Here is a 26732-nt window from a genome sequence, read left to right as displayed (position 1 = left end):
AGCACCCATAAAGACAGTTATTTCTTGCTCTGCAGAGATGCACAATATGTATCTGAATCTGTTTCATTGAACTGATTACACAAACCATGAGTCTCTCATAGCGCTGGCTAACATGACAGACTTAGCATTCACATTCCTAATTCTCCTTGTACAGTATTTCTTGACATGTACAAAAAGATATTTAGTAAAAAACAATATTTATGCAGTATTAACACTTTTTACTTATTCTTTACGATTTTTTTGTCTAACTGGAATGCTTTGTGTAATTGATTCAACTGAACACTTGAAGTACTATAGTAAACAATAAAAACATGAATGCAAACACATGACAAAGGGCATAAGCTGTAGGTGATGTAAGGGTGCGTCCTTTCTAGGCTACTTTAGAATCATGGCCGTGCAACATTGCAGACGTGGAAGGTGAAGGTATAAACGGCACGCAGTAACTTCTGACCACATGAAACACATGTGGCATCATTGCTCATTGCCGATCCCCCCAATAATAATGTAATGTTTCCATTTGCCAAGCTGGCTTGTTAATGTTAATTCTTACCTGCAGTGCTTGCCCAAGCATGTCTTTCTATGGCAAGTACCCACAGATTATGTACCAGTGACAGCATGCAACCTGCATTTTTTTTAGCCTGGAATTTCCAGCCAACTCATCAAACTAAAGTTAAACTAGTAATAATGTTATTAAAACCTTAGTATATACTGTAAGTCTGCAATAGTGCACTGTTTTCTTCACCCTTGTAATTCAGTGTATTTTTTTGAAAATATCATCATTTCCAATTCATTGAAAATATGTCTTGCTTCACAATAAAGATTTATTAGAACAGGTAACAACAGTAGCCTTTATCACAACACAAACTGACTCAAAATTGACTGAAACAATTTAAATTTCCAAATGGCAAAACATGCAGGCTTTTTTCATATTACTTATATCCTATTCCATTTCAATCGTAGGCTTTGTATATTTACGATATTTAAATGATAAAAAACATAATGGGTCACTAGTAACATTTGGGCATAGAAAGTGGTTACTTCATTAATATTAATTCTAATTCTTATAATATTAACTCAATGGACAATCCTATCTGCCCCCTCACATGCTAGGTCTGGGGCTCTTCACAGCAAATTGGACTAGCGAGTGGTGGTGCTGCTGAAGAGCTACAAGAAAAAGTTTGGTTCATAAACTGGTACGGTGGTTTGCGGGCAATGTTTTATGTTTTGCAAGGCCGCTGGCATCGTGCACTGTCTTCACGCTTTCTATTATCCATTTTATATATTATCTTTGCTCACATCCTCAGAAGTGTGCAAGTGGGCAGCGAATAAATATTAAATTAAAAGAGGGGGCTGCTGTGAGTGCAGGCAGCCGACAGCATCCATGATATATTTCAACCCAGTGCCATGAAAAGGCCTACCATCGCAACCAAGAAAACAGACCCGCCCACCGGTAAAGTTAAACAGGCCAAGGATCAATATGGTTGCAAATCCAAACCCTGCAAGAATGCCAATGGTTTTTGTTGATTCCCTGACTTTTAATAAAGCACCATGCATCACTAACTCCCAGAACTCACTAACTTCTATCTAACAGGTTACCTACAAAAATAATCAACAAGTTATCATACTAACTGAAATGTCTTGGACTAACTAAAAAGATAAGGTTTGGCATTTTGCAGCAGTAGTAAAAAAAAAAAAAGAAGTTAAATTCACCTGTAACATCTGTCAGCCCTTTGTTCTGTTGTTCCGAATTGACATCCATTTCCAGAGGCCTATTATCAAAATCCAATTACATGAGCGATTACAGTTAATTACTGTGATGCTTTGGTTTGCCCTCATTTAATATTGTTTAGGCCCAAGCATTGTTGTGGTAATCCAATTTCCCTAGCTTGCTGTACCTTTCATTCCAGATTCTCGGACAATAACTCAAATGTATTTTGCAGAGGGAAGGTCCATGTTTTGTGCTTCACTTCTGCTTTGAGGGAAAAAGAAACATCTGTTCTTGCATTTAGGAGTATACAGAGAAGTTTCTGTGTTGTGATGTGGATTTCCATGAAGTCCCTTTGTGCCAAGAAGGAAGAGGCTGGACAGGATATAGTGTGGGACGGGTTTCAGGTTACTCAGGCTATCTTGGCTCCAACTAACTTCCGCAAATTGAAGATAATGCGTTTCATTAATTAGTTTATGGATTTTTTCACCACAGGCATTTCGACTAACCCTAGCAGGAAGCAGAAAAGGGTGCTTAATGTGAGATTACATGTTTGAGTGAAAGTAGTGTAAGTAAAAAAAAGTTGATAATCCAACAATCTAACAGAAACATAAAGGGACATTTGGGAATTTATGAAAAATAAAACCATCAGGAGAGAAAGACCTGCAAAGCTCACCAAATGGGCTTTTGTACAGTAATGCCAGCTTAAGGTATTGTCGTTTTGGACATTTCTAAGGCTTAAATCTGTATATATTATGGAAAAGTGGAACATTAAAAGTATGCTATCAGCAGAATAGAGTAGAATCAAATATTTTAAGTCGAGCGAATATTCAAATGATGCAGGTTTTCATATATTTGCGTGATTCACATCCCCTGACACAAATTCATATCTTTCTGTACACTTTGACTGTATTTAACTGCACCGTACAAAAGACTCGCTACGTATTTTATTGCCTTGCAAACAATATCACGACGGACAAAATTGTTGTATCTGGTCATTTAAAATGTATCTTTAGTCACGTTTAAAACTGCGACTGTCATGGAGCATCAAAAAGAGTCAGCATGTGACGAGTAGAGAATGTGAACGGGTTGAGGCTCAGGACATTTTTATTAATCTTATCTTTGGTTTTGCAGAAACACACAATGGAAGCATTTTGAAACATGTGTAGACAGGTGAAATATGAATGACACAAGACACAAAACTCTATTTGGGGAGCTTTATTTCTGACTACTCTTTAAATGGGAAAGTGATATTACATTCGTTTGGAATATTAAATATTAAAGTATTTCTTACACAATAAACTTTACATTTCAGACAAAGTCTCAACTCAATTTAACCTACTGTGCAAACATCCAAGGTTTTACAACTCTTCGTAGTTACATATGAATTGCAACCGCTTTAGTAATGTGACTTGATTACTATTGTAACTTAAAGTGCCTCAAAGCTGGACCTTAGTCTGTAAGTCAGTTCAGTTCATAGTTCAGTGCATAAAGTACTTCAGTACATACTGTAATGGCAACTCTTCTGTAAATGCAAAATAAAAGAAAATAAACAAAAACACATAGTCAATACCAATGAAACATTTGTAAATTTCAGTGAACTTGCACGGTATATCTCAATATACTCACTAGGCCTTATATCTGTGCAAACTCCAGTGCACATGTGGCAGCAGCCATTAATCCCACAGTGCACTACACAACGAAAAATCATCAGTTTTGGTATCATGCACAGACATATTAAACATTCTCAAGCATAACGATGAAATCTGTTAACATCAACGCGACTAAATCAACAAACACTTAAGTGAACTTTCTTCAAACATTTGGTACAGAAATGACATTTTAAGCGTATTTACCCATTTGTAAAAAAAAAAAAAAAAAAAAGCAAACAACCTCAAAATAAATGGTGAATTGCTTGGAGGCAAAGGCTCTCCACTTCACTGTTAGGCTTTCCACTTAATGTTTTGTCTCGCAATATCTCCTCTGCAGCACTTCTCAATCCAAAAATCCTAAAAAGAAAATGTTTATACAGTCAATGAAAATGAACCTGACTCTGCCAGGTGTATTGATTCGCATGATTCTCATGTGCTCAGCATATCCATCAGGGAACTTTGGAGATGTTTGTAGATGTATTAAATAAGGGGCTAAAATACTGGTTGCTGATTGGATAAACCAAATCAACCAATCATATCAACAAAGCGTATGACGTATTAACAGCATTGAGGCAAAGCTCAGAAAGTAAACAACATGTCGGTAAAGGATATTTACTGATCAAAAGGCACAATATCAGGTGTCCAGTCCATATTCCAACAGAAGCATCCAAAATTTTAGCGAGAGCCTTGCTCAATAGCTGAGCTCATCTCATCCACAGAAGCCGCCATGTTTTTTGCACTGAACAGTCGCTTCTTCTTTCGTCACACTTAAATCCACCTCAAAACCAATGCTGAATGGTCGTTCGCTTGGCAAACATCTCCAAATTTTCTCTGTCGCACATTACCAGACTGCGAGTAAAATATAATGGAACTCGCAAGATCAGGATGGTCTCACAAGGCCATATGAAAATACTACCTAGACGATAACCGTACACTCTAAGATCGACGTCAGCTGAAGTTTTATCGTAAAACTAATCTTGAAGAAAACTTTTAACAACAGGAAAACTTGCAAAAACTCTCGCAGGACTCATTTAACCATTAGATTTATATTCCAACAGTTACCATCTAACATAGTTGTCATTTACGCGGGGGATGCTGGGGAGATGTCCCCAACACTTTTGGAAAAGGCCAATTTTGTCCCAATTCCTTTGCACTTTTTATTTGTAGAATTTGTTAAAAATGTTCTGAAAAATAGCATGTGACAATGATGACAAGTGACAATTTATTGATAAGAGGTGATGAGTCCTGTTACTTACATGAGCATGTGAACTGGATAGCGGCAGTGTGACAAAAGGACAGAAGAGACGTTACAGTTAACTTAAACATGCTAAAGAAAAAACTAAAGGGATAGAATGACGTGCTCCAAAGGGACATAAGTATGGATTATAATGTTGGATGACTGTTTCAAGAATGTTATGGGGAGACGCGACATGGTGAAATAGTTTGTTTGTTTTTTTATGTGACAAAAAGTGGCCCCACCACTTTTGAAAACAAAGTGACGGCAATGCAGTCTAACCTTCACAAATTTGGGTTACCATCTAGACCGGACCTTAACGATATGAGGTTAGCTGAAAAGGAACAGTGTCCTCTAGTGGCTTTAGTGTGAACATATTATTTTCCACTAGGCTACACGTACAATGGCAACACATTCGGTGGTGACTGGGGACTGGGTTGCATGGAAAATACCAAATGAGAGTTCTGCCAGCAAAGCAGTCACTGCTAATGATGGAAAGGAATGTTATTCTGGCAACGGTTGGTTCACTCATACAAACAGCTGCTTCCCTCTAGAAGAGCTTGTTCACTTGAAAACAAAACTCTAACCCTGTTCCAAAAGCTTGCTTTTAAATATGTCCTGGGTATCTCTACTGAATTGTTAATAGCATCTTCTACAATGACAGTATGGCACTTATAGGGAGACAGTCATTTTTAATGCCACTCAACATTGTCAAGAAATTTCAACATCCAGGCAATCTTGATCTAAGCTATGATGCTAAAACTTAACATCTCTGAGATCATAATAAAATACATGAATTATGTAGACACAAACTAAATTGCAAACAGATATGCAGGCTGTGCATGGCAAGCTAATAGAGGATCGGGAAGAAACAGAAGAGAGACAGCATGAAGGAGGGGGCAACACAGCACACCAGATGATAATTACTAGAACTTTGTCTGACATCATTTTCCTTTCTCCTTTCCTTTATAGAGTTAGTCGGAGACCGACAAAGAGCAGTAGAGGAAGGTGCTGGAACAGTGTTGTGTATCTGAATAATTATATCTGGACTAACTTGGGAACAATGGCCCTTCCGCCTACAAGGTATGTTTAAGCTTTATTTGGTTTGTGTATTACTTTTCTGTTTATTATTCATAGTTAGAACATTAACAAGGGCTGTTAACAGTGTCCTATGAGTAATGTTTTGTGCTTAATAATATTTTTTCAGTTGTTGTTATTTATAAAATTAAAAAAACTCACCTTTACAAAAAAGGGATCTCAAACAGAAAATGATTAAAATCCAGTATTCACTGTTCCAACATGTCTACATCTAGATCACAGTCCATCTCACTATATTTGTCTCAACATGTTTAGCACTGGATGTTGCTGATATTCAGCCCTGATGTTTAGATACACAGTTAGACTGGTACGACCAGTGTTTAAAACTAAAGAAACTATTACAGTTTGTACTATGTCAATATAGAAACAGAGAGAGAATAGTTAGAGAAACTGAAAGCATTTAAAGGACATTCTCCTAATTTATACTTCTGCTCCACTTATATTGCTTATTCAGATTAATAATACAAAGTATAATCAACAAATAAATTATGATGTAAAATTGTAACTACAACTTTATCGATCTGTGGGAGGACATCCACAAGCTATCTGATAACAGCAGATACAGTAGGCTATATAAAGTAGTTCAAAGTGGCTACAGTTTAACAGGTGCAAGTGATGTGCACATTAAAGCTACTTTTATAAAAAATCATATTTTGCTGAAACTGTTCCTATATTCTGACAGTAGTATATGAGACGGATAATCTGTGAAAAAAAAATCATGTTCCTCTGTCTCCACCTGGTGCTCGTAATGGCATCTGTGAGACTCTACAGCACCTCACAGAAAACAACCAATCAGAGCCAATGAGTCTTTCACGTTAATCATTAATCAAACAAACAGATTCTATAACTGTAAAGCCTATTTCTCACCTCAAATGCTTCCAGAAACACATTTTAGTGTTTGGTTTAGCTGTAAAAGGAGAGTATAAGTCAATATAAGTCAAGTAGCAAACTAATCATTTATTAATCCTTTAGAAATTTATGAAAACGATTTGTTAAGTGTATCGGCACTTAAATGATCGGCTCATAAGGGACCTAAAAACAAAATCATTTGATGATCTACTTTCAAATGTTGTACGAATTAGAAACTGCAAATGAAAAGAGTTTATTTCCAAAAGCAGATATCTACATTTTTATGACTTTTCACAAATCTTGTTTAGTTTTTTTTCTTTTGTGCGTTCTAGGTTATACCAATCAAATCCATGTTGGGTTGCTCTGATAACATAAAAATAATTCACATAAAAATAGGTAACAAAATTAACTCCAATGCCTTTTTTTCCAAAAACATTAAATAGCAGCAAATTCACTGGCAATATTACCCGTTTACAAGGTCATACCCTGGAAATCTCTCGCCGGACCACAAACCAGTCATGCAAATGTCTCTACCTGCAGGGTTTTATAAGAACTCATCATACCTTATTTGAAGAGCTTCCTCAGTGGTTTGCCTCATATTGAGTCTAAATGTTACAACCCTTTTTTAATTCCCAATAAATGTATGGGAACTGCATTAAACTTGGGAAACATTTTTTCACTGTGTTTCTCTGTATTAAATATTTCACGGATGAAAGAATGAACTCAGAATTACTCTGTATTTCAGTGTTCAGTGTATCTCATTATTCCACATTGTAATAATAACAAAAGATACCTTTGAATTGTCTTTGTTTTAATCTTTTGTCTTGTCTTCCTTTAACTCTCCACAGTGTCCCTACTAACTTCAGCACCCCAGCTATTTTTGGAGACCAAAACAACACCAGTGGTCGATGTCCTGAGGTAAAAGCCCAGGAATGGCACAGTACTGTGCTGCCGGTGTATATCCTGATCGTCGCTGTGCTGGGAATAGTGTTCAATGTGTTTGTCCTGATAGTTTTCGGCTTCCACAAGAAGTCCTGCACCGTGGCTGAGATCTACTTGAGCAACATGGCTGCCGCTGACCTCATCCTAACGGCTTGTTTGCCCTTTTGGGCTGTCTATGCAGCCAACAAATTCAACTGGCCATTTACTAAGCCCCTGTGCCGACTGGTCACCCTTTCTATCAACATGAACGCCTACTGCAGCATCTACTTCCTAGTTATGATTAGCATAGATCGTTATGTGGCACTGGTGCACCCGCTGTCCCATGGAGGAATACGTAGGCCGAAATATGCAAAACTGGGCTGTCTGCTGGTGTGGTGTTTCGGCTTGCTCCTGAGTGTCCCCACACTCGTCTACAGGGAAGTAAAATATTTTGATGGACCAAAGACTCATTTATGCTTTCTTGATTACCCAAATACACAGGTCAGACTGATTTTTGGTGGGTTTCTGACAACATTCAGCTTTGTCATCCCCATAATTATTATTTCCTTCTGCACTCTCAAGATTATTCAGGCTTTGAAAAACCGGCTAAGTGAGGGCTTAAACAACCAGAGGAAGGAGCAGACAGAGCAGAAGGCCACCACTCTGGTGCTTGCGGTCCTCCTGGCATTTATGATCTGCTGGGTGCCACACAACCTGGTTATGATACTACAAACACTCCTACTAGCTGAAGTCCTAACAGGGTGTAGCCTAATCGCAGCCCTAAACATTTGCAGCCATATCTTCATGTATTTCGCCTTCTTTAACAGTGTTCTTAACCCCATCCTCTATGTTATTGTAGGAAAAAACTTCCAGAAGAAATGTAGGGAGCTATTCAAGCAGTGGAGCTCTAACAGAACAATGACCCTCAACACGACCTCCATACGCTCAACCTTTTCTAGTGTTAATACAACGGTTTAAACTGAGGGTGTCTCAATCGGATCTCAATCCTTCTTTTGGGGAAGCTAGGGTTTTTGTTCCCTAGAGGATAGGAGAAGTATTTAAGTATTACACTATTTAAGTGTGCGTAGGCTGAATATATATAATAAATAGGAACCTGCTAAACATGAACTCCCTCTTTGATTATTTGCTCTGGGTAAAACATAACCCTGGGCTTTAGCTAACAGAGAGGTGTTGTGTATGCCGCCACAGTGTTAACTATCGTGTTGGATCTGTTCCTGGTTGTTCTCAACACCCTCTGCTTTGTACAAGTGTTCGATGAAAAGATATGTCAAACATTGAAACCTGACCTCAGTTTTGGAAATTGGCCTTTCTAAAAAAGTGTCCTGTCTTCTTTGGGCTTCTGGAGGAAAGTGAGGGAGAAGGATCATCACAGATGATCAAATAACGCCACATATCTATGCTTTCTCTTTCATTATGTTGTTTCGTTAGAGATGCTTTCAGATTTAATATGATAATAACACTGCTACATAATTAAACAACATTACCAGAGTGTGTTTTATATTGCAGAAGTAATGGGCGCAAATTTAGATAACGGATTTAATAGATGTAAACAGACTTTATGTCTCTGTGTAAAAGCAAGGGTTTAAAGTCTTAATGACACTTTAATGGTATGTTCACGCCCATCTGTATGCATGTCTCCATGTGTCTGATGTGTTTTACTCTTCTCTGTAATGTTACACAGTGTTGTTGTTACTGTCTTGTAATATTTTAATGCTTAACACCCAAAAACAAACTCTACCATATTGTATAACCATGTATTCTCCATTCTGTAACCCATGCATCTTTCATTTGACTCCAGTAGGCAAACAAAAGAGAATGGCCACCTACATACTGTGCATACATTTGCAGGCTTGTACAATTTGTTGCTTTGTACAGTTTATTTACTATTCAAAGTCACAGTAGCCTGAGGAATAGAGACACAAATGCAGTCATGTTGGTATTTCTTTACAGTGTGAACAAGCATCAATGTTGCTGAAACAACCCATGTATTGTTAAACAATTTGCATGATCAATTTAATGTGACACCTGGAGTGGCATAAATGCAAAGACTTGTCCTGACCTATACGAATAAACGTACACCTATGGGACTGTATAAAGAGATGCTGTTACAATGAGTACTTTTTGTCAGCACTGCAAAATTGTGACAAAGCTCTCCTTAATGAACAACTAGTTCTTGTGCAAGATAGATCTCTTTGTGTTTTAGAAATTGACATTTCCATCCAGCAAAATACTTTTATTTGTTCTCTTTTCTCTTAAGTTTGATAGAAATATTAAACTATAGTGTAGTATAGTACTTACCAGCTCTTATTCTCTTCGATTTATTTTCTCGGTTATGATAACATTGTTGTCTCAGAGTTAAGTGCTGTACTCTGGGAACAAAATGTCACCTCTACAATGGCAGTTAATCAGGAATGTTATAAACTGGCCAACACTAATTGTCAAATTATCTAAACCACCATATATGGAAGTTAATCCAAAAGTGAGTTCACCTGAAATGTTGCCAGTAATCCACATTTTTAGGAAAGCTGTAAGCAGAAGCAACAATCGGAGACACAGTTTGTCAGTCTGAACTGTAACACATGTTCCTGCTCAGTCCCCTGAATCATTTTCACTGATGTTGTACCCAGATCATAGCAATAAACTTAGTGAGTACAATGTTTTATTGGAGATAGGAATAATAGCCAAAACTATGGGAGCGATGGGTTTGTGTTTTAAAGGGGAAGTGCTCTGATTTAACACATCAAAGTGAGTGAGTTTACCAGACTTCTGTAGCCGACTGCTTAATGCTAGACGCTACAGACACATGCATTACAGACCCAACTAAACAGTTAGATTGGTCAGGCTAGAATTGGATAGGTCGTTGGGTAGCGAGTCTTAGGGGAGTTTTTGGGATTTTTAATCTAGGGTTAACACCTAGACATGACCAGGTTTTGACAAGGAATAATAATAAAGTGTATTACTCTGGTTCTACGGCTTTGTAATGGTCCAATGTTAGAGACGCATTACTACATTGATGGAATACTCGGCTTTTAATGCAGGCTCAGAGGAAACTATATTTAATTCAACCCACCATAGTGTCACTACTTTGTTTAGTCAAGTTCTACATTGTTAATATGTATACAATTGCTTCTCCTAGCTGTTTGTTGTGCTGTTAGAAGCAATACAATAATCAAACTCAAAATTAAAAAATCAGACCTACACACTGATTTGCAGAGTTACCCACATTCAAATGATTCTCTAAAAAGAACTTAATAGAAAATGGGAAAAGTATCCACACTGCCTGATCAGTGAGTCATGTATTTATTCGGAAATGGTAGGCCGTTTTTTTTTTCTTTTTTTTTTACGATGGAATTCCAGCAACTCGCACAAGCCTTTATTTGGTGAGCTGTAATCCCAGAGTAAAATGGACCTAAAACAAACATCAGGCCGCTCTGTCCTCTCAAAGGATAGGCTTCTTAGTGTCAACAGATTCTTGTTGTGATGTTAACAACAAAAACCAGATCCCTATTCACATTGTGGTGCTGTCTGTGCCTGCCTTACAGAAGATGACTGCCAAATTCCACCTAAATGAAATACAACTAAACAAACAGATTCCGCCACTGCACCACATTTGCACCAACAGCAGGGGATGAAAGGACATGCAAATATGTTGTACATGCTGTTACTGGGCAGTCCTATAGATAAAGTACCAATGCTACAATGTAAAAAATAGTCAGTTACAAGTAAAAGTGCTGCATTCAATCCTATTCTAGAAAATGTACAGACACATTATCAGCAAATACAAAAAAATAAAAGTAACAAAGTTAAAATACTCACTGTGCAGAAAAACAGCATAATAGTAATAGTATATTTTGATATCTATTTTTACATTTGTTTAATTGATACTGATGCATCAATGCATGAATAGCATTTTGACTGTTGTAGAAAACCTAGGCCGGTCTCCCCCCCCTTTAAAAAAGTCACAAGATAAATGTGAGGGGTCGTGAGATGAGTTGTGGGATACAAAAGAAAGAAAAATATTATCTAGTTTTCTTTTTTATTAAATATTGAATAATTTCCTATTTGAATGATTTGAATTAAAACAATCGAGAGGTATAGAAAATGGAATTTTTCTCCCTCTCAACTTTAATCTGTGGGTTGATCTTTTGTTGCTTCTGAACGCTGCTGAAAAAAAAGCATGAAAGCATTGAATGTTGTTTTCATTTCAAACATGACAGCGTGTTTCACCAGGAACTATTTGCATTGTGGGGCTTATCTCAGTTCAACAGGACACAGTCCTCCATTTCCATTTCCATCCACATTCAGATTTGGTCATCGACACATTAGGATGGACGCCGCTCTGCTCAACCAGACAAACATGAGTACATCTACCTCATGCACCGTGGAGTCCTCAGTGGAAAAGCACATGTATCCAGCTGTCTATTCCCTTTTTTTTATTGTTGGATTTCCAGCTAACTGCCTGTCTTTGTATGTAGCCTGGATGCTGATGAGGAATGGAAACAACATGGCGGTCTACCTCATCAACTTGTCCATCTCTGACCTGCTCTACACAATAACTCTGCCTGTGTGGATTGAGCTGGCCCTGCATAGGCCTCTGGGTGGTCTCTGCAGTTTAGTGGCTGTGGTCATGCACAACAGCTTTTACATTGGCTCAGGCCTCCTTTGCTGCATCTCTGTTGACCGGTACCTTGCAGTGGTCTATCCTCTCCACTTTCACTGGGTCAGAGAGATGCGGACATCTGTAGTTGTGAGTATTGCTGTTTGGACTTTAGAGATTGCAATCCACATCATCTTGCTTCACCACACGGGGGCGCTGCAAGCTTTCTCCTCAAGACACTTGTGTGAGGAGCACATACCAATGACACGAGAACAGGCCAACCTCGCCCTTACACGAGTCACCCTGGGTTTCTTGGTCCCTGTCTTCATCATGACCTTTTGTTTTCAGCAGATCATGCATTCACTCCGACAGAGCACCTCCATCCTGACAGAGGAGCGCAGGAAAGTGGGACTGCTGTTGTTGCTCCTTCTTCTAACCTACATAGCAGCCTTTATGCCGTACCAGATTGTCATGCTGCTCAGGGTCATACTGGAGCCTGGGGCCTGTGTCTGGGCTACAACGCTCAGAGATCCATACCTGGTCACAGTTGCCACGACCACCCTAAACAGTACACTGGATCCTATAATATACTGTTTAATCAGTGAAAGCGCTCAGAAAGAGATTAGGAAAGCTTTAACCGAGTGTTGGGGAGTTTTTGTGAGGAGGAAATGGTCAAAGAGCTCTAGTGGAGTTCTCTCAGTTTCCTAACAACTGAAGTATGTATTTGCTTTATTTACATGTCATACTGATAATGTTATAATAATGTTATGTTGGGTATGCAAGGGTGTCATTTCCCCTGGAACACCAGTTAAAGATAAAACAGATCAGTTTGTATTGAAGGTGCACATGTATTATCAGTTGTATTTCCAGAAAGTAACGAAGGAAAGGAACTAAAAAATATTTCAACTAGGGGTAATGCATACATATAATGTTTACATATATGTATATGCATATATTCTGTACAAACAAATGCGCTTGTGTTGATGTTGTATTGAATGTTTTTTACTGGAATGTACAATGGTTGACTCTGAACAACATTTACATTAAATTCTTATTTTATTTAATGCTTCAAGGTTCACCTACAGTAGCTGTGCATATTCATCTTTTCAGTGTTCACTTATATTTTGTTTTTTTACTGTTCACATATTAATCATACAGGTATCTTGCATTTTTACTGATGTGTTTGTTATTTTACTGCCCCTTTACTGCTGTAACACCGCAAATTTCCCCGTGGGACTAATAAAAAGGATTACCTCATGATGATTTCATTTGAAGAGCAGACATTATGAATAGCCTCTTCTGAATTGTCTTTCCAGGTACATTATTGCATTAAATGATAGGTTCACATTTTTGTACATTAAAAGAGCTTTTGGTCTTTTCAGTTGAAAATGTGCTCTTTGATTCATTTTTATACATAATGAGGACTGTAGATTTTTTTTCCCCATTCACTTAAGTTGCTTTCAGAAGGGATCTTTTTGTGGCCAGCAAGTACAGGAGGAACAATTACAGGGACCAATAATGTTTTTAATGTACATATGGAGATGTGAGTATTGTCTTTCAGAGCACATAAGCTCACCCATAACCTCATAACTACGTGATGGAAACAATCAGACAACATATTCCTTTATCAGACAATAATCAGCATCACCACTACCTGCGCCCATGTCTGTATTGACACACCAAACATTAAGACAGCCTCATATAGACTTAGTACCAGAATTAAAATTGTGTGTGTTGTCCTCTAACACCGGTAGTTTGTTTTGCCATGGCCTGTCACCCAGTAAATGACAAGCAGTAGTCAGGGACGACAAGACTGCAGCTGCTGACTCTTCCTGTTTCGTTAAGCTGACTGATTAAGCAGTTGAGGACAAGACGACTGAATGAATGTTTTCATTTTGACGATAATGATTTTTCTGGACAGAATTTGGAGCAGAAACACAAATAAATAAAGAGTAAGTAGACCTTCATATGAGACATATTGAGTGTATGGTTTTCCTTATAAATTACTTGCTGAGTATATGTAAGTTTATGGTTGACACTTGAAGACTCAAAGTTTTTACATATTTTTAGCCAGTTAAATAGAATATTACTGGTGAATAGGCCAATTCTAAGCAACTGAAATATTTAAATTAGGCCTACACTTGAAACTTACTCTAGGAAGATATCACGCATAACGTCTGATCAACCCCTGCTTTTGTTACATCATGTTTTTATCATGTGATAATGCAGGATGAGTTGTGAAAGAACCTCCTTCCAAAAAAGTGCAACATCAGAGATTTTAGAACTGGCTACATTAGTTGTGTTGTTTCTAGGCAGATTAGAATGTAAATTAACACAACTTTGACCAAAACTAAAGTAGATTAAAGTTATTAAACCTTGCAAGATGATGTTCCAATTTTTCTGAATAGCCTGGTATCACCTAATTCAGAGCCAGCGCAAATGAAACATGAGCTCAGCAGATTAGTCTGGTTCCCAGACTAGAAATGTAGGTTAAATTCCCTTTAAGACTGCCAAGAAAGTGTTCAACAGTAGGGTAAAATAATTTATTATTATTGTGATGTTTTGTAAAGAAGCAGAGGCCTCAGGTATCCTGACTTTTAGTCTCAAGCAAGGGTCAAGCCCCAAAAACACTGAATTCTACAATTTCCCACAAATAGCATCTTTCAGTAAATTCTCTCGAGCCATTTTCCCATGTGAGCTTCAGACGATGTCTGATGAATTAGTTCTAAACACTGTCCAAATTTGCTTTTTCACACATGTTGCATGTAACAGCAGATTTTCGGTGTTAGACGCTTTCTCATGTACTGGAAACACAGTATTTGGTTTAGGTGAAGCGTGGTGTCTGTGTGTGCAGGAGGTAGGGCATGATGCAATTTATACCCCTGTCACATAGCCAGTTCTTGATTTGGTCGTTTGGTTTCAAATTTCATATTGTCGTCTTCTTCGTATGAATTCCTATTGTTCTTCACCCTCGGATATTTGTTTTGTTACAGTTTTGAGCGATCCGCATGATAGAAACAGGGAGCTGGCAGAGTAAAGGCTTTCTGTTAAAAGTTTGTGGTCACCAAGTCCAAATTAGCCTTATCACACAATTCTTAGACTTTAGAAAGCTCCCAACAATACCACAGAAGATATTATTTAACTGTTTTCACAGGCTGAATAGTACTCTGATGAATAACTGAATTCATATGCATTATTATTCTTCCTTATTTCCTTTCTTGTTTCTTTACAAGGTGTGAGCATATGAACGCCACATCTGCCATGGAAAACGTGACACTGGCCACAAATCATTCAGAATGTTACTCAGCTGACAGCGCATCCAGGAGGAGGCCATTTCTGTTGTTCTACCTGGCAGTCATCGTCACTGCCATCCCGTCCAACGCCTTCTCTCTCTACGTATCCTGGCAGCACATCAGACAGAAGAACGAGCTAGGTGTGTATCTATTCAATCTGGCCCTGAGCGACCTGACCTTCACCATCGGCCTTTCTTTGTGGCTGGACTTCCTCTGGAGAGGAGTTTGGGCCCACGGGGGCTACGTCTGTGTGCTATCTGTCTACTCTCTCTTCACTAACTTTTACACAAGTGACGCTCTCCTCTGCTGCATCGCTGTTGACCGTTACCTGGCAGTGGTTCACCCACTTAAGTACACTTTCTTGAGGAAAGTTAGCACTGCAACAGCAGTCACTGTTGCCATTTGGGTGTTGGTGATCTGTTTCAACGCCGCAACCATCACCTGGGAGGACTCATACCATGAAAATGACACGTTTTCAGTGTGCTTTGATGTCTATCTCCCGATGTCAGAGAACCTGGCTCGAGCTAATGTAGCACGCTTCATTCTGGGCTTTATTGTTCCCGTTCTCCTGGTAATGTTTTCCACCTGGGGGATCTGTAATGCAGTGAAATCCAACCAGGCCACAGAGCAACAGGAACGTAAACGGATTTCAAAGCTGCTGATGGTAGTTCTGCTCTGCCTTGTGTTCTGCTTCGGACCTATCCACCTCATGATGGTCCTCCGCAAATTAGTGGTTGACTGCAGGAATGTTGCATGGTTCCTTTATCCATACAAGATAAGCATAGCTATCTCAAGCCTCAACTGCCTTGCAGACCCTCTCCTCTACTGCTTCATTACCAGAACAGGAAAGGCAAATGTCAATCAGGTTGTTCTCTTCTTCCAGGTAAAGAAGAGGAGCAAAGATGAAGATGTGGTGTAGTTTAAATAAAGTACAGGACTAAATAATTTAACAACCTCATACACTTACTGCATACAGTTAGACATTAAACAGTAGAATATGATCCTGAAGTTAACAACACAATTACAGATATTTCAAATGTAAGACAGGTAAAGACTCATTAAAAAGGACAAAGCTGCATTTTTTATTTTTCTTATTGTCTAAAAATAAAGGAAATGGAAATAAATTAAATTAAAAAAAACAAACCCAATAATTGGTTCGTCTGTCGCTCAAAACTTTCTTGAAAGTTCTTGAAATTAACGTTTCACATTTTAAGGTTTGCATTTACATGTAAACTTAACAACTTTTATCACATGAATTATATGATGCACATCATTTCAGAATGTGAAATGTTTCACTTCACATATGAAAGATTGTATTTCACATGTGCTGAAGTTGCATGAAATGGAAATACTCACGTAAAGTACAAGTATGCTGAATTTGTACTTTACATACCATTACAAAACACTGTACATTGGAAGAACATATTGGAAGATGAATAGAAAAGTTAATCACTCACTTCCGACACGTTATGATCTAAAAGGCTGTGGATATGCAAATAAATGGCTCAAGAACCTTTTCAGTAGTAACTGAAACTAAGATTTTACAAGTGTTTTCAATCACTGGACTAAGGTGTGGTCGAATGAATGTGGATATCTGAAGCTCTCTAGTGGACAATTATGGAAGTGCAGCAAATTGTCTTACATTGTTATAGTTGAAGAGTTGATCATTTTAGATATACACTAAATCCATTATGGGTTGCCTCTGCACAAATGTTTGCATAACCTGTAGTGTTTTTATAACAGCAATTAAACATAACCCAGAAATGCATATGCTATAAACAATGTCCTTTTTTAACAACATGGTACATCAGGATCTAATAGGTTATCTGTGGTGGTCTTTCTGGTGTGTGCATACATTAACAATACACAATCCTGCAACTCATACACACAAACATGTACAAACATACAAACATGCACACACACTTTGACCGTAAGTCTTAAAAATAACCAAAAAAAAGCATAAAAGCAAAAAGCATAAAAATAACATGGTAGGGACTGGCTTTATGTCCTCAGATGAGAGGTGAGTCCCCATATTTATGTTTATAGAAGACAACCTCAGAGGTGTTTGCATGCAAGAGTTTGCATCTCACGTTTTTTCTTCCTCAGGTGTTTAAAATGAGTGACATGTTGCCATTCTGCCTTCAAACCAATAAAGGCTGGCAAGGACACCTGCTTTTCCATGTGAGCTGTAGTCCTGCCTCTTTCTTCCAGCCATTCATCCATGTCAGATAATATGCTTCACCTGACACTGAAAAACCTGCATCAGCAGAATCTGGAGGCTATAAAGCCCATCTTCTCACTTCAACCTTCAACTGTCCTTGGCTCTTCAACAGCCTTCCTTATATGTAATGTACATGTGTATGGGGAGATAGAGATAATAGAGGATCAATGGGTTTTGTCTGTGAATCCCAGCTTCACCTGGATGTTGGCAGAGTTCCAGCGGTGGCACGTGTGTGAGAGTGTGAGAGTCTGCTCCCTCTCAGGCACTACGGATGAATAGTAATCCACACTGGTGATCTGATTGTACGCTCACGTAATAAAAACATGATCCCTGTCGGAATAAAAAAAACACGAGCGCAAAGTGAGCTGTTGGGGTTCTGTGTTCAAAGTCGAGGACAAAACATCAAAGGTGAATCTGTATATATTGACCAGATCACTCCTGGTATCTTGTCATTAAAAAAGGTTCACAACATGCAATGAACTTCTGGAAATTTGGCTGAAAGAAAAAAGAAAGAAAAACATCTTAAAATCAGGATGCAAAGCCACATTCAGACCAATCAGAGCCTTGGCAGCTGTGAGCGTCTTGGCAGGCAGGCTGTAGAAAGGGAAATGTACACATGCACGTGCTCCAGAGCAAACCTGAAACAAATACACAGATGTGCTAAAGAAGGAAACAGATGGATAAATATAGCAGTGTAGAGTTGTGTGGTAACAATATTACATAAGCCATTTGAAACTTAAACTAAGAATAGACTCAATGTAGTTTGACTACAGTGGTTTGACTCTTGTTTATACGACTATTATCTGGATTTGCTGCAGTAAAAATATAAAGCTGTAATATTTCCTCCCTCATTGAATCCTTAGCTCAAGCTCATTTAATGCTCATTTTCATGCTATTTTTTCTCTTTAAATTAGTCATTATTCTAATCTAAAACCATTAATGAATCTGCTTTTGTCAGACACATCTGTCCCCTGCTATCTCTAAACCTATAATCCCAACTTCTCACTCACTTGTTTCCATCCCATTTGCAAGACATGCACAGTCTGACTCAGCCATAATAACAGTTATCTTTAGTCACTTGGGAGCAGAGAGGAAGAGAGCTCTTCAGTGTTTCACTGTGACTCATTTCTATCGGAATTTGCAATGGATTATTAGTTTGTATGACATAATGCTAGAAATGTGAGCATATGATTTTTCTGCAAGGGCATCAAGTCATGTTAAAGTCTAATGAGAAAGTGACCTGACCTGCAAGAACATGAATCACATTGATTTTGAATAAAATAATCTAAATTATACCTTATGGAAACTACCAGTCTTTTCTCTGTGTAGTTTTGTCCTTTATTTCCTTTATTTTTCTCTTGTTGCAGTGAAAATTTAAGACGTCAAAAAAAAAGATAAAGAATCAAAAAGACATGCCCCCATGAAAACAATGTTCTTAACATTACATGAAAAAAAAAAACTTTTTTTCATGTGATTTTTGGATCTTAGAGGTTGAGAAGTTTTGTTTTTTTGTCTAGTATGTCCAAAGTGCATGGAACATTTTGGGCTTTCTAAGCAGCATGTCATGCTTAGTGTTTGATTGTGGACAGTTCAGGGGGTGACAGGATATGAGGAGAGAGGATGACATGCAAAAAAAAACGTCACCCAGTGTCAAAACTGGTGTTAGACCACCAGCACGCCCCAGCGCAGGTTTGTTGTAGTTGTCAACCCCATTTAATCTACCTTATGTTCAAACACAACTGTCACATGATGAACTTGATTTGGCAGCATCTCTTGACTGGTTAAGATGACATCATATTGCACCTCTCTTCAGTATCTCAGCTGCCAGGCACATTGTCAGGCAGATTTCACATCTCTCGTGTTGTGTTTGATGTCAAGCACGACGGATTCCTCCAGGTGACTGTCTGACACTCCCTCCAACCTTTCCTCTTCATCAACCTCTCTGTCGCTCTAAGCAGCGCTTTCACACTTTCCTCACAACAGGTCCTACACTGTAAAACCAAAACAGTACGTCTTAATAAAATAAGTAAGTTAACATAACTTCAACTTGGAAAAAAGTTGGAGTCACTCATTCCAAGAATTTAACCTGTCTCAAAAATAAATTGTTGACGTAGCAACTCAGTCGTTGGAGCATTTTATGTAGTGATAATAGAATTCCAATTTGTTTCACTGACTCATTTTCTTTGAGTTTACTTTCGATCAGTATAGGAAATTATAATCACTTAAAAAGGACGGCAATCTTAGACAAAAATGTAATTTAAAAAAGTTGTAGTGTGTTAAAAAGTAGCAAAATGTAACATTGGCAGCTGAAGCAAGACAGACAAACCAGAAATGTTCATCAGTTGGACTGGTTATGAACCAAATTAACCACCTTAATTAGTGACTAACAGCTGATGCTGAAAATAGGAATGAAAAAAATACAAAGTGGGTAAAAAAAAAAAAATGTAAAGTCAGTTTGTTTGTCTGTTGGTTTGTTTTTCTGTTTTTCAGCTGGATTATGGAAAAACTAGGTGTACAGGAGTTAGCCAGAGAAGGACCCATTCAATTTTGGATTTAGGTTCCAATAAGTAACTTAAGTCACATTTGCTAGTTACGTAAGTTAAAGCTGCAGCCAGCAAGTCTGGCAGATTAAGTTGACTCAGTCAATTTTTGAATGTTTACAACTCTCACGCCCCTCACCCACTATCACTGTGTTCCTCCGCGCTCTCCAAGAGTGCTCGTCAGTGCGCGTGAACCAGGTTCCTGTGAATGCGCCCGAGTCTTCTCTCATCAATAAAGTGCATAGAGTACATGCTACATGGAGGTAGGTTGGCCACCACGAGAAAGGATCCTAATTGAATTTCCATTGGCAATGTTTCTGTGGTCACCACTTAAGGTATTGTTAGGGGGATGTGATTTCTGTGAGATCATGCTGCTTTCAAGCAACGTCCATTCTGCTCTTCGTCTATTGTGCTTTCTGTCTTTAAGGCGTTAGTGATTTTTGGTGTTTGAGGGATTACCTAAAATTGCAACAATACATTCTCCAGTTTTAATTTTGGAGAAAGCACAAACTGAATCCCACCCACAGCCTTATTGAGTCACGCCACATTGCAGGTCAAAGTTCAGCAAAGAACTGTGTATAAGAAGAATGCTTTAAGATTATACTAACAAGAGGTAGCCAAGTGCAATTTCTGAAAATATATGTGGTTTTGGTGAATAAATGCATGTTATTGGAAAACATTATGCATTACTAGAGATGTACAAACATAGGAAAAGAGTTAGCCCCTTGAAGAGACCTTCCTTATGAATGATGCATGGTCATTTTGAAAATGTGTTAAAGGGAATTGAATACGGTCAGGATTCTCTATTTAAACCCGTCTACTTGATCTATTGGCAACATGGAGTGAATTTGTTCCATACCCTTGCATCACTCCAGTAAAATAAGTGATCTTTCTGTGAGCTGCCTTAGCTGTAGCTGTGTAGCTGTGGCTGCCTTCACTGAGATTGCCTTTTGTATAAGAGCATTTGTAGACTTGGTAAGATTAGGATGTGTGATCATGCCGTGTAAGGCTTTTTTTCTCAATCTTAAACACTCTCAAACAGTTCTTGATGGATGAATTTGTGATTCCGCAGCAGCCTTCAGGGTAAATTGCACAGCTCTCTAATGGCTTTCTAAGTGCTGTAACGTTGACATCAGTTGATGTTTCTTTAACTGTCAGTTTGCCATGAAAACCCCCCTCAGTGTTGTCATGGAGATATGACCTAAACATACAGACAAGAATGTTTTTTGTACCAAGCCTTAAATATGTTGATTTTTGCTGAGAAAACCGAAAAGCAAAGAGACATACATTTTATGCAAATTTTATTTAAATAGTTTTGATTTGTGACGTGAAGGAAGAAGACGTGAAACACTGGAAAAATCATGGTTCATTATGCTTTCTTTGGAGTTTAGTTTTGTTCAAAGTATTGTTACAAACTGTCACTGTCTTATATGATTTAGAACAAACATAAAGAGTAAAAAATAGATCTAATTTTCAAAGATTGTAGTGTGTTAAAAAGTTGCAAAATGGTACGGGTCAGGAAAACAGGAAACAGAAACCTGAGGTATTGGAACAGACAGGCTTTTATAGACTTCAGTGATGCAGGTGCAATCAATGTGACTGATTATGTATCAAATTAACCTGATTCCATCAGCTGGAAACTGACAGCTGGTGCTGAAAATAGTCCTACTGGTTCTTTTTTTCAGTTTGGATTTGTTCAAAGTGAAGGGAAGAAAGTGAGAAGACATGAAAGTACACATGACTAATGACAAAGACGGATAAACAGTGAAGGAAAGAAGGCCTGTCCAGTGGGCAGGATCAAATTAGACAAGGAGAGCAGCAGATGTTTAATTCTTTAATTATGTTTACTCTTTACATGCATAGTATTTTGCTATGTACAGTATAACTACAGTACTATGGTCACACTTGTGTTGTAGTGGTGATGCTTCTACTGCATTCTTCTACTTGTTGGTATTGTTTTGTTCTCATGTTTATACTAAAATATATATAGTAGTTTGTCTTTTAATGTAAAGCATGCCATCACCAACCACCTTACAAGATTAATGTACACTTTTTTAAATCTTTCTAGTAAGTTATTTTGGTTTAAAGATGTTAAAAATCACAGGCTTCCTGTTGCCTCATATGCAGTAGATGCTGTTAATTAGTCACACCTGTGCAATCCGATGCAACAGCCTTTTTTTCAGTATTCACTGACACTGTGCTTGTGATGTGTTGATTATTTCTTAGTCTGTATTTAGTGCCGGTGTTTTTCTAAACTATCGACTTTATGGATTTAAACTTTCTCAGTCTAAATACAAATACAACCAAGATCATTATGTTTGGACGACCTGACCTATTGAATGACTAATGACTAATAATGTATTCTAACTGGAAGAAGAAAATGGGATTGCATAACACTAGTATCAGGCTTCAATTTTACATTTTTGTTGCATGTTTTTATGTTTCAAATGTCTTTATTCTCCAGTTAGAGCACTGAGGTCGACTAATCAGATGCTCCTGGATGTTCCCAGAGCTATAGACACAAAAACGGCCAAACTTTTGCAGTGGCTGCCCCTAATCTCCGGAACAGCTTACAAAAATTGCTCAGACCACAAAACCCTTTAAGTCGCTGCTAAAGACCCACCTTTTCTAGTTGGCCTTTAAATGAGTTGAGCTTGACACCTTGACTTCATCTTCTGTTATTGTTTCCTTCTGTTCTGTTCTTACTTTGTTTTGTAATCTCTATAAACAGATTCTGCATAGGAATATGGAATCTGCAGGAAACGGGACAAGATTTGGGCAGTGGAAGCCGTTTCCGTTTGTAGTCCGCGTAGTATTGACCGATCTCGTTTGAGCATGCTTTGGTTGCATGCAGGTAAACAGTCCGTGTGGAGGGCAAAAGTGACTGAACGCATTGGCCGCCATGCAATCATGGAACCCATGTTCTCTGATGATGATTCAACTTTGCATTAGCTTTTTGTTATTATTTATCTGTATTTATATGCAGATACGTAGATCTGTCCATCTCTCAACTCCAAAACCATTCTCACATTTCCAGTTTCTGGGCCATATCCACTGGCTACACAGGAAAGCCTGAAATATTACCCGTTGCTCAATTCTTGATCAATGTTGTGTAGAGATGCTCTGTAGTAAAAGTTACTCTATCAGCCTCTTCCGAATCAATGACTGCGATTGACTGTCTACGGTCGTGTAAATAGGCTAATGAAAAACAGACAAATAGCAGAACAATATTGTATATGTTTTAAATAATTAAAAAAGATCAATGGTGGTCGATTCATTGTGAGTGGCGCAGGAACAGAGATAAGGATAGAGAGACAGAAAGATAATGAAAGACAGACAAATGATGGAGACGAGTGGTTGAGGTCACTTCCACCTTGAAGGGTAAACCCCCACCCCCCCACCCCACACACACCCTTTCTATTACATGCAATCTGTAGCTCTCCCTTTACTGACCTGTCTCCGTGATTAATTTATTTTGTGGTGCTGTCAGCTGCGTCTTTTTTCCTCGGTGCCATACACACGTTGACGCACGTGACTGTGGCTCAGAGCAACAGACATGCACGGGTGGAGACCTTACGCTCCAGCATCCTGCAGCACGCGAGGAGTCAGTTACATAATAAAAAATTCTGTCTTTTAATTACCCAAAAGCAGCATCAAGGCAATTAAATGCCATGTCTATTAAATGTATTTATGTTTGTATAAAAAATTGGTCAAGCTAAAATTTTGAGATAACTGAAAAAAGTCTGCAGAGAGGCGATGCTTTGTTGCTGATTGTTTTTGAATATACAATAAACAGTAAATTGAGAACATTTGTTGGGATTTCTCTTTAGAGTCATTACTTCAAATTCTTTAGGACAAAATGGTAAACAATAAAAACTAAATAGATGCACAATCCATATATATTACTAGTACTAGTACTAGTACATAGTAGTATTTTGTATATTTTAAATAACTAGAGATGTTTGGATTATATAATTAAACTACATAAAATGCTCAAGAATATTTGCACATTTGTCTACAATGTTTTACAGCAAAGTATGGAAATGAATTACATTATGCTTTAGGTGAAATGTATTTCTTAAATGGACCATAATTCCTCACAGCCAAATAGAATAAACACCGTCTATTAGAAATGTCTAGTAAAGTGATAAACATGTCTAACAAGGGAAGATAATAATAAAAACTGAAAAACTGTCTTCTAAAAATGTAAGCCAAATATTTATATACCACAAAAAGTAACACATGCTGTAACCCATGCCCTAAAGGAGCAAGCCGCATTCTGTCCACATATACTAATTTATTCCACCTAGTTAGAGTTGTTGTTCTAGTCGTGTAGATGGTGATACATGGTTCTTTCTTTGTATTTTGTGGCTTAGAGACTCTGAGACCAGCATGTTAGCTTTAATGGTCTTCTTTGTCCACTAACTAGCCAGTCTGCACAAACACAGTTCACGAGTTCAGTAAGTAAGTAACCTTTAAATTATAACCTATAAGTCTGCATTTTTGTGCTATTAATGGGCCTTCATCCTTCTTACACATGTATAATAGGCCTTTTTCAGGAGGCACAGTTTGACATTTTCACAGTGCGTCAATAATAAACTAAAAGATGGCCAAATCCCATTTAGCTGCTTCAGATTCAAGGCCCTGGTCCTGCCTCACCGTCTGACTGGCTGGGATCCAGGGGGGACCTAGTCTGGTTTACTGGATTAACAGTGTTGGGATAAAGTCTGATGTGAGAAGTGCATCAGATGTCAAGCCCCTTACGCTACCTATTTTGCCACGGCACAGTTGCTGCATCCGGGGCTTAATGTCACCCAAGATGGTTGGTTTAAAGAAATAAAACCAACCCAGAACATTTTTTTCCCCTTATCACAGAATGATAACTCGTGCAGCCAGACCATACTCCACTGACACAGCGCTGCGGAGATAGGCCTGGCAATGTGGGACTGAGGGAATCTGACTTACTTACTGATTTAAGAGGATCCGGGGGTGTTGAGGGGGAGCAAAGCCATCAATAATGTTATAAGTAACACCTGTGCTTTTTTTCTATCAATGCCATTGAAGAAGCAATACCATTCCAATATACCCTGCAATACAAACAGGGTATATTGAATTAAGATGCTAATGCTGTTGATAGTAGAACAAGTACCACGTTTGAAACTTCTTTTGTCATGTTTATTATCTGGAAAAAGGCACTCACTACATTTAATGTGATATGCTCATAAAATAAAGTGTACACAACAGACTTGTCACAGGTCATGGTCATGAAAAGGTTAATGATATCAGACAAACAGGTTACAACGTACGTGTGTGTGTGTGTGTGTGTTTGTGTGTGTGCATGTGTGTGTGTGTGTGTGTGTGTGTGTGTGTGTGTGTATTTGCCCTCAGAAATGCATGCAATGCACGCTAGTGTTACATTTAACAATTCTGTAAAATTTAAAGAAGGCGTCAGGTAGCAGTGTCAGTGCCAATTTGTGAAATGCAAATTAAATTATTCATGAGTGAAATATTTCAATGAGTAAACCTAGGAAATACAGGAAAACACATATCAGTGTGAAGATGTTTGACCTTGTTTTAGAAAATAACTACAAAAAAAAGAAACATGACATATTAAGTTCATATTTTACAGTTCAATGGAAAATTCAACTCAAGTGCTTGGTTGATATAAAAAGGAGTAAACACAGATGCAAACATGCTTGATGAGTACAAAATCAACAGCATCACATTCATTCATTAAAAAAGTTATTTAAGTAGTCTGAAGACATTTGTGATAAAAGTGAAAATGATCTACAAAAAAAGTGTTTTCAACATGGCTGACAATCTCACGGCCAAAGGTGATTAAATGTGTCCGTCAAGTGAATTCCAGCTCAGAGTTGATCCACGATGGTGGCAGTCATAACTGGATTACATGTTGTTTTTTTTATCACAAGAAAGCAGTAGCCTACATTTCATTTTATTAAAACAATAAGAAACATTATTACAGCTGTCATTTCTAGCTTTCAAGTTAGTCAATTAACTGCTATGGTTGTGTTTTAATAGCCATGCACAATCAACATGGGTAGTTTGTTTATAAGCGCTCTTGGTACGTAGTAGTTTATACTCTAGGGCTTTTCAATGTCACATACCATGTAGGAATAATTGTACATGTCGGCTCGGTAAATGCTTATGTTGTCTATTGATCCAGCAGAAGCACAACCTCCCACCCTCCATTCATTTAGCGTTGTAGTCCTTTGGAAGCTGAGCTAAAAATAGCGACCACAGTATGAGAAAAATACAAAGCAGAGATCGATAATGTTTCTGAAGATGGATGACCTGAAGCTAGCTGTTTCGACGTCCTGCCCACATTGTTAAAAAATGAGATTCAACAATAACAGAAAACTGTTGCCAAAGTGTCTCACAAGGTCGACAAGGCTGAAAGACAAAAAAGCTGAAAAAGATTGCTCCTGTAGAAACCAAAGTTATTAACTAGCCCATTCCAACATGAGGTATTTTAACTACAGCCTCTTCTGTCTCTTCAGTTTTTTGGCAACACATTTTCTTCCCATGGCTATGGCATGATGACTGAATTTCCTTGGAGCAGCTCCAATATAAGCATAGGAAA

At 38.1% G+C, this 26732-nt stretch overlaps 3 protein-coding genes across 3 annotated transcripts; all 3 read left to right on the top strand.

The window, feature by feature from the left end:
* Positions 1-5566: 5566 nt before the first annotated feature.
* Positions 5567-9534, top strand: LOC310955021 (B2 bradykinin receptor-like). The gene is made up of 2 exons (XM_083924741.1): positions 5567-5674; positions 7387-9534. Exons 1-2 carry the CDS (start codon positions 5655-5657, stop codon positions 8435-8437), a joined length of 1071 nt encoding a protein of 356 aa, XP_083780867.1. The 5' UTR covers positions 5567-5654; the 3' UTR covers positions 8438-9534.
* Positions 9535-11885: 2351 nt separating this feature from the next.
* Positions 11886-12785, top strand: LOC310954884 (ovarian cancer G-protein coupled receptor 1-like; the record flags this gene model as incomplete). The annotated part of the gene is made up of 1 exon (XM_083924572.1): positions 11886-12785. One exon carries the CDS (start codon positions 11886-11888, stop codon positions 12783-12785), a length of 900 nt encoding a protein of 299 aa, XP_083780698.1.
* Positions 12786-15320: 2535 nt separating this feature from the next.
* Positions 15321-16289, top strand: gpr65 (G protein-coupled receptor 65; the record flags this gene model as incomplete). The annotated part of the gene is made up of 1 exon (XM_083923911.1): positions 15321-16289. The coding sequence occupies one exon, from the start codon at positions 15321-15323 to the stop codon at positions 16287-16289; it is 969 nt and encodes a 322-aa protein (XP_083780037.1).
* Positions 16290-26732: the final 10443 nt, after the last annotated feature.

Source organism: Echiichthys vipera (assembly GCF_963691815.1).
Source record: "Echiichthys vipera genome assembly, chromosome: 12".
In the NCBI taxonomy this organism is placed as follows: Eukaryota; Metazoa; Chordata; class Actinopteri; order Perciformes; family Trachinidae; genus Echiichthys; species Echiichthys vipera.
This window is presented reverse-complemented; position numbering and strand designations above follow the sequence as displayed.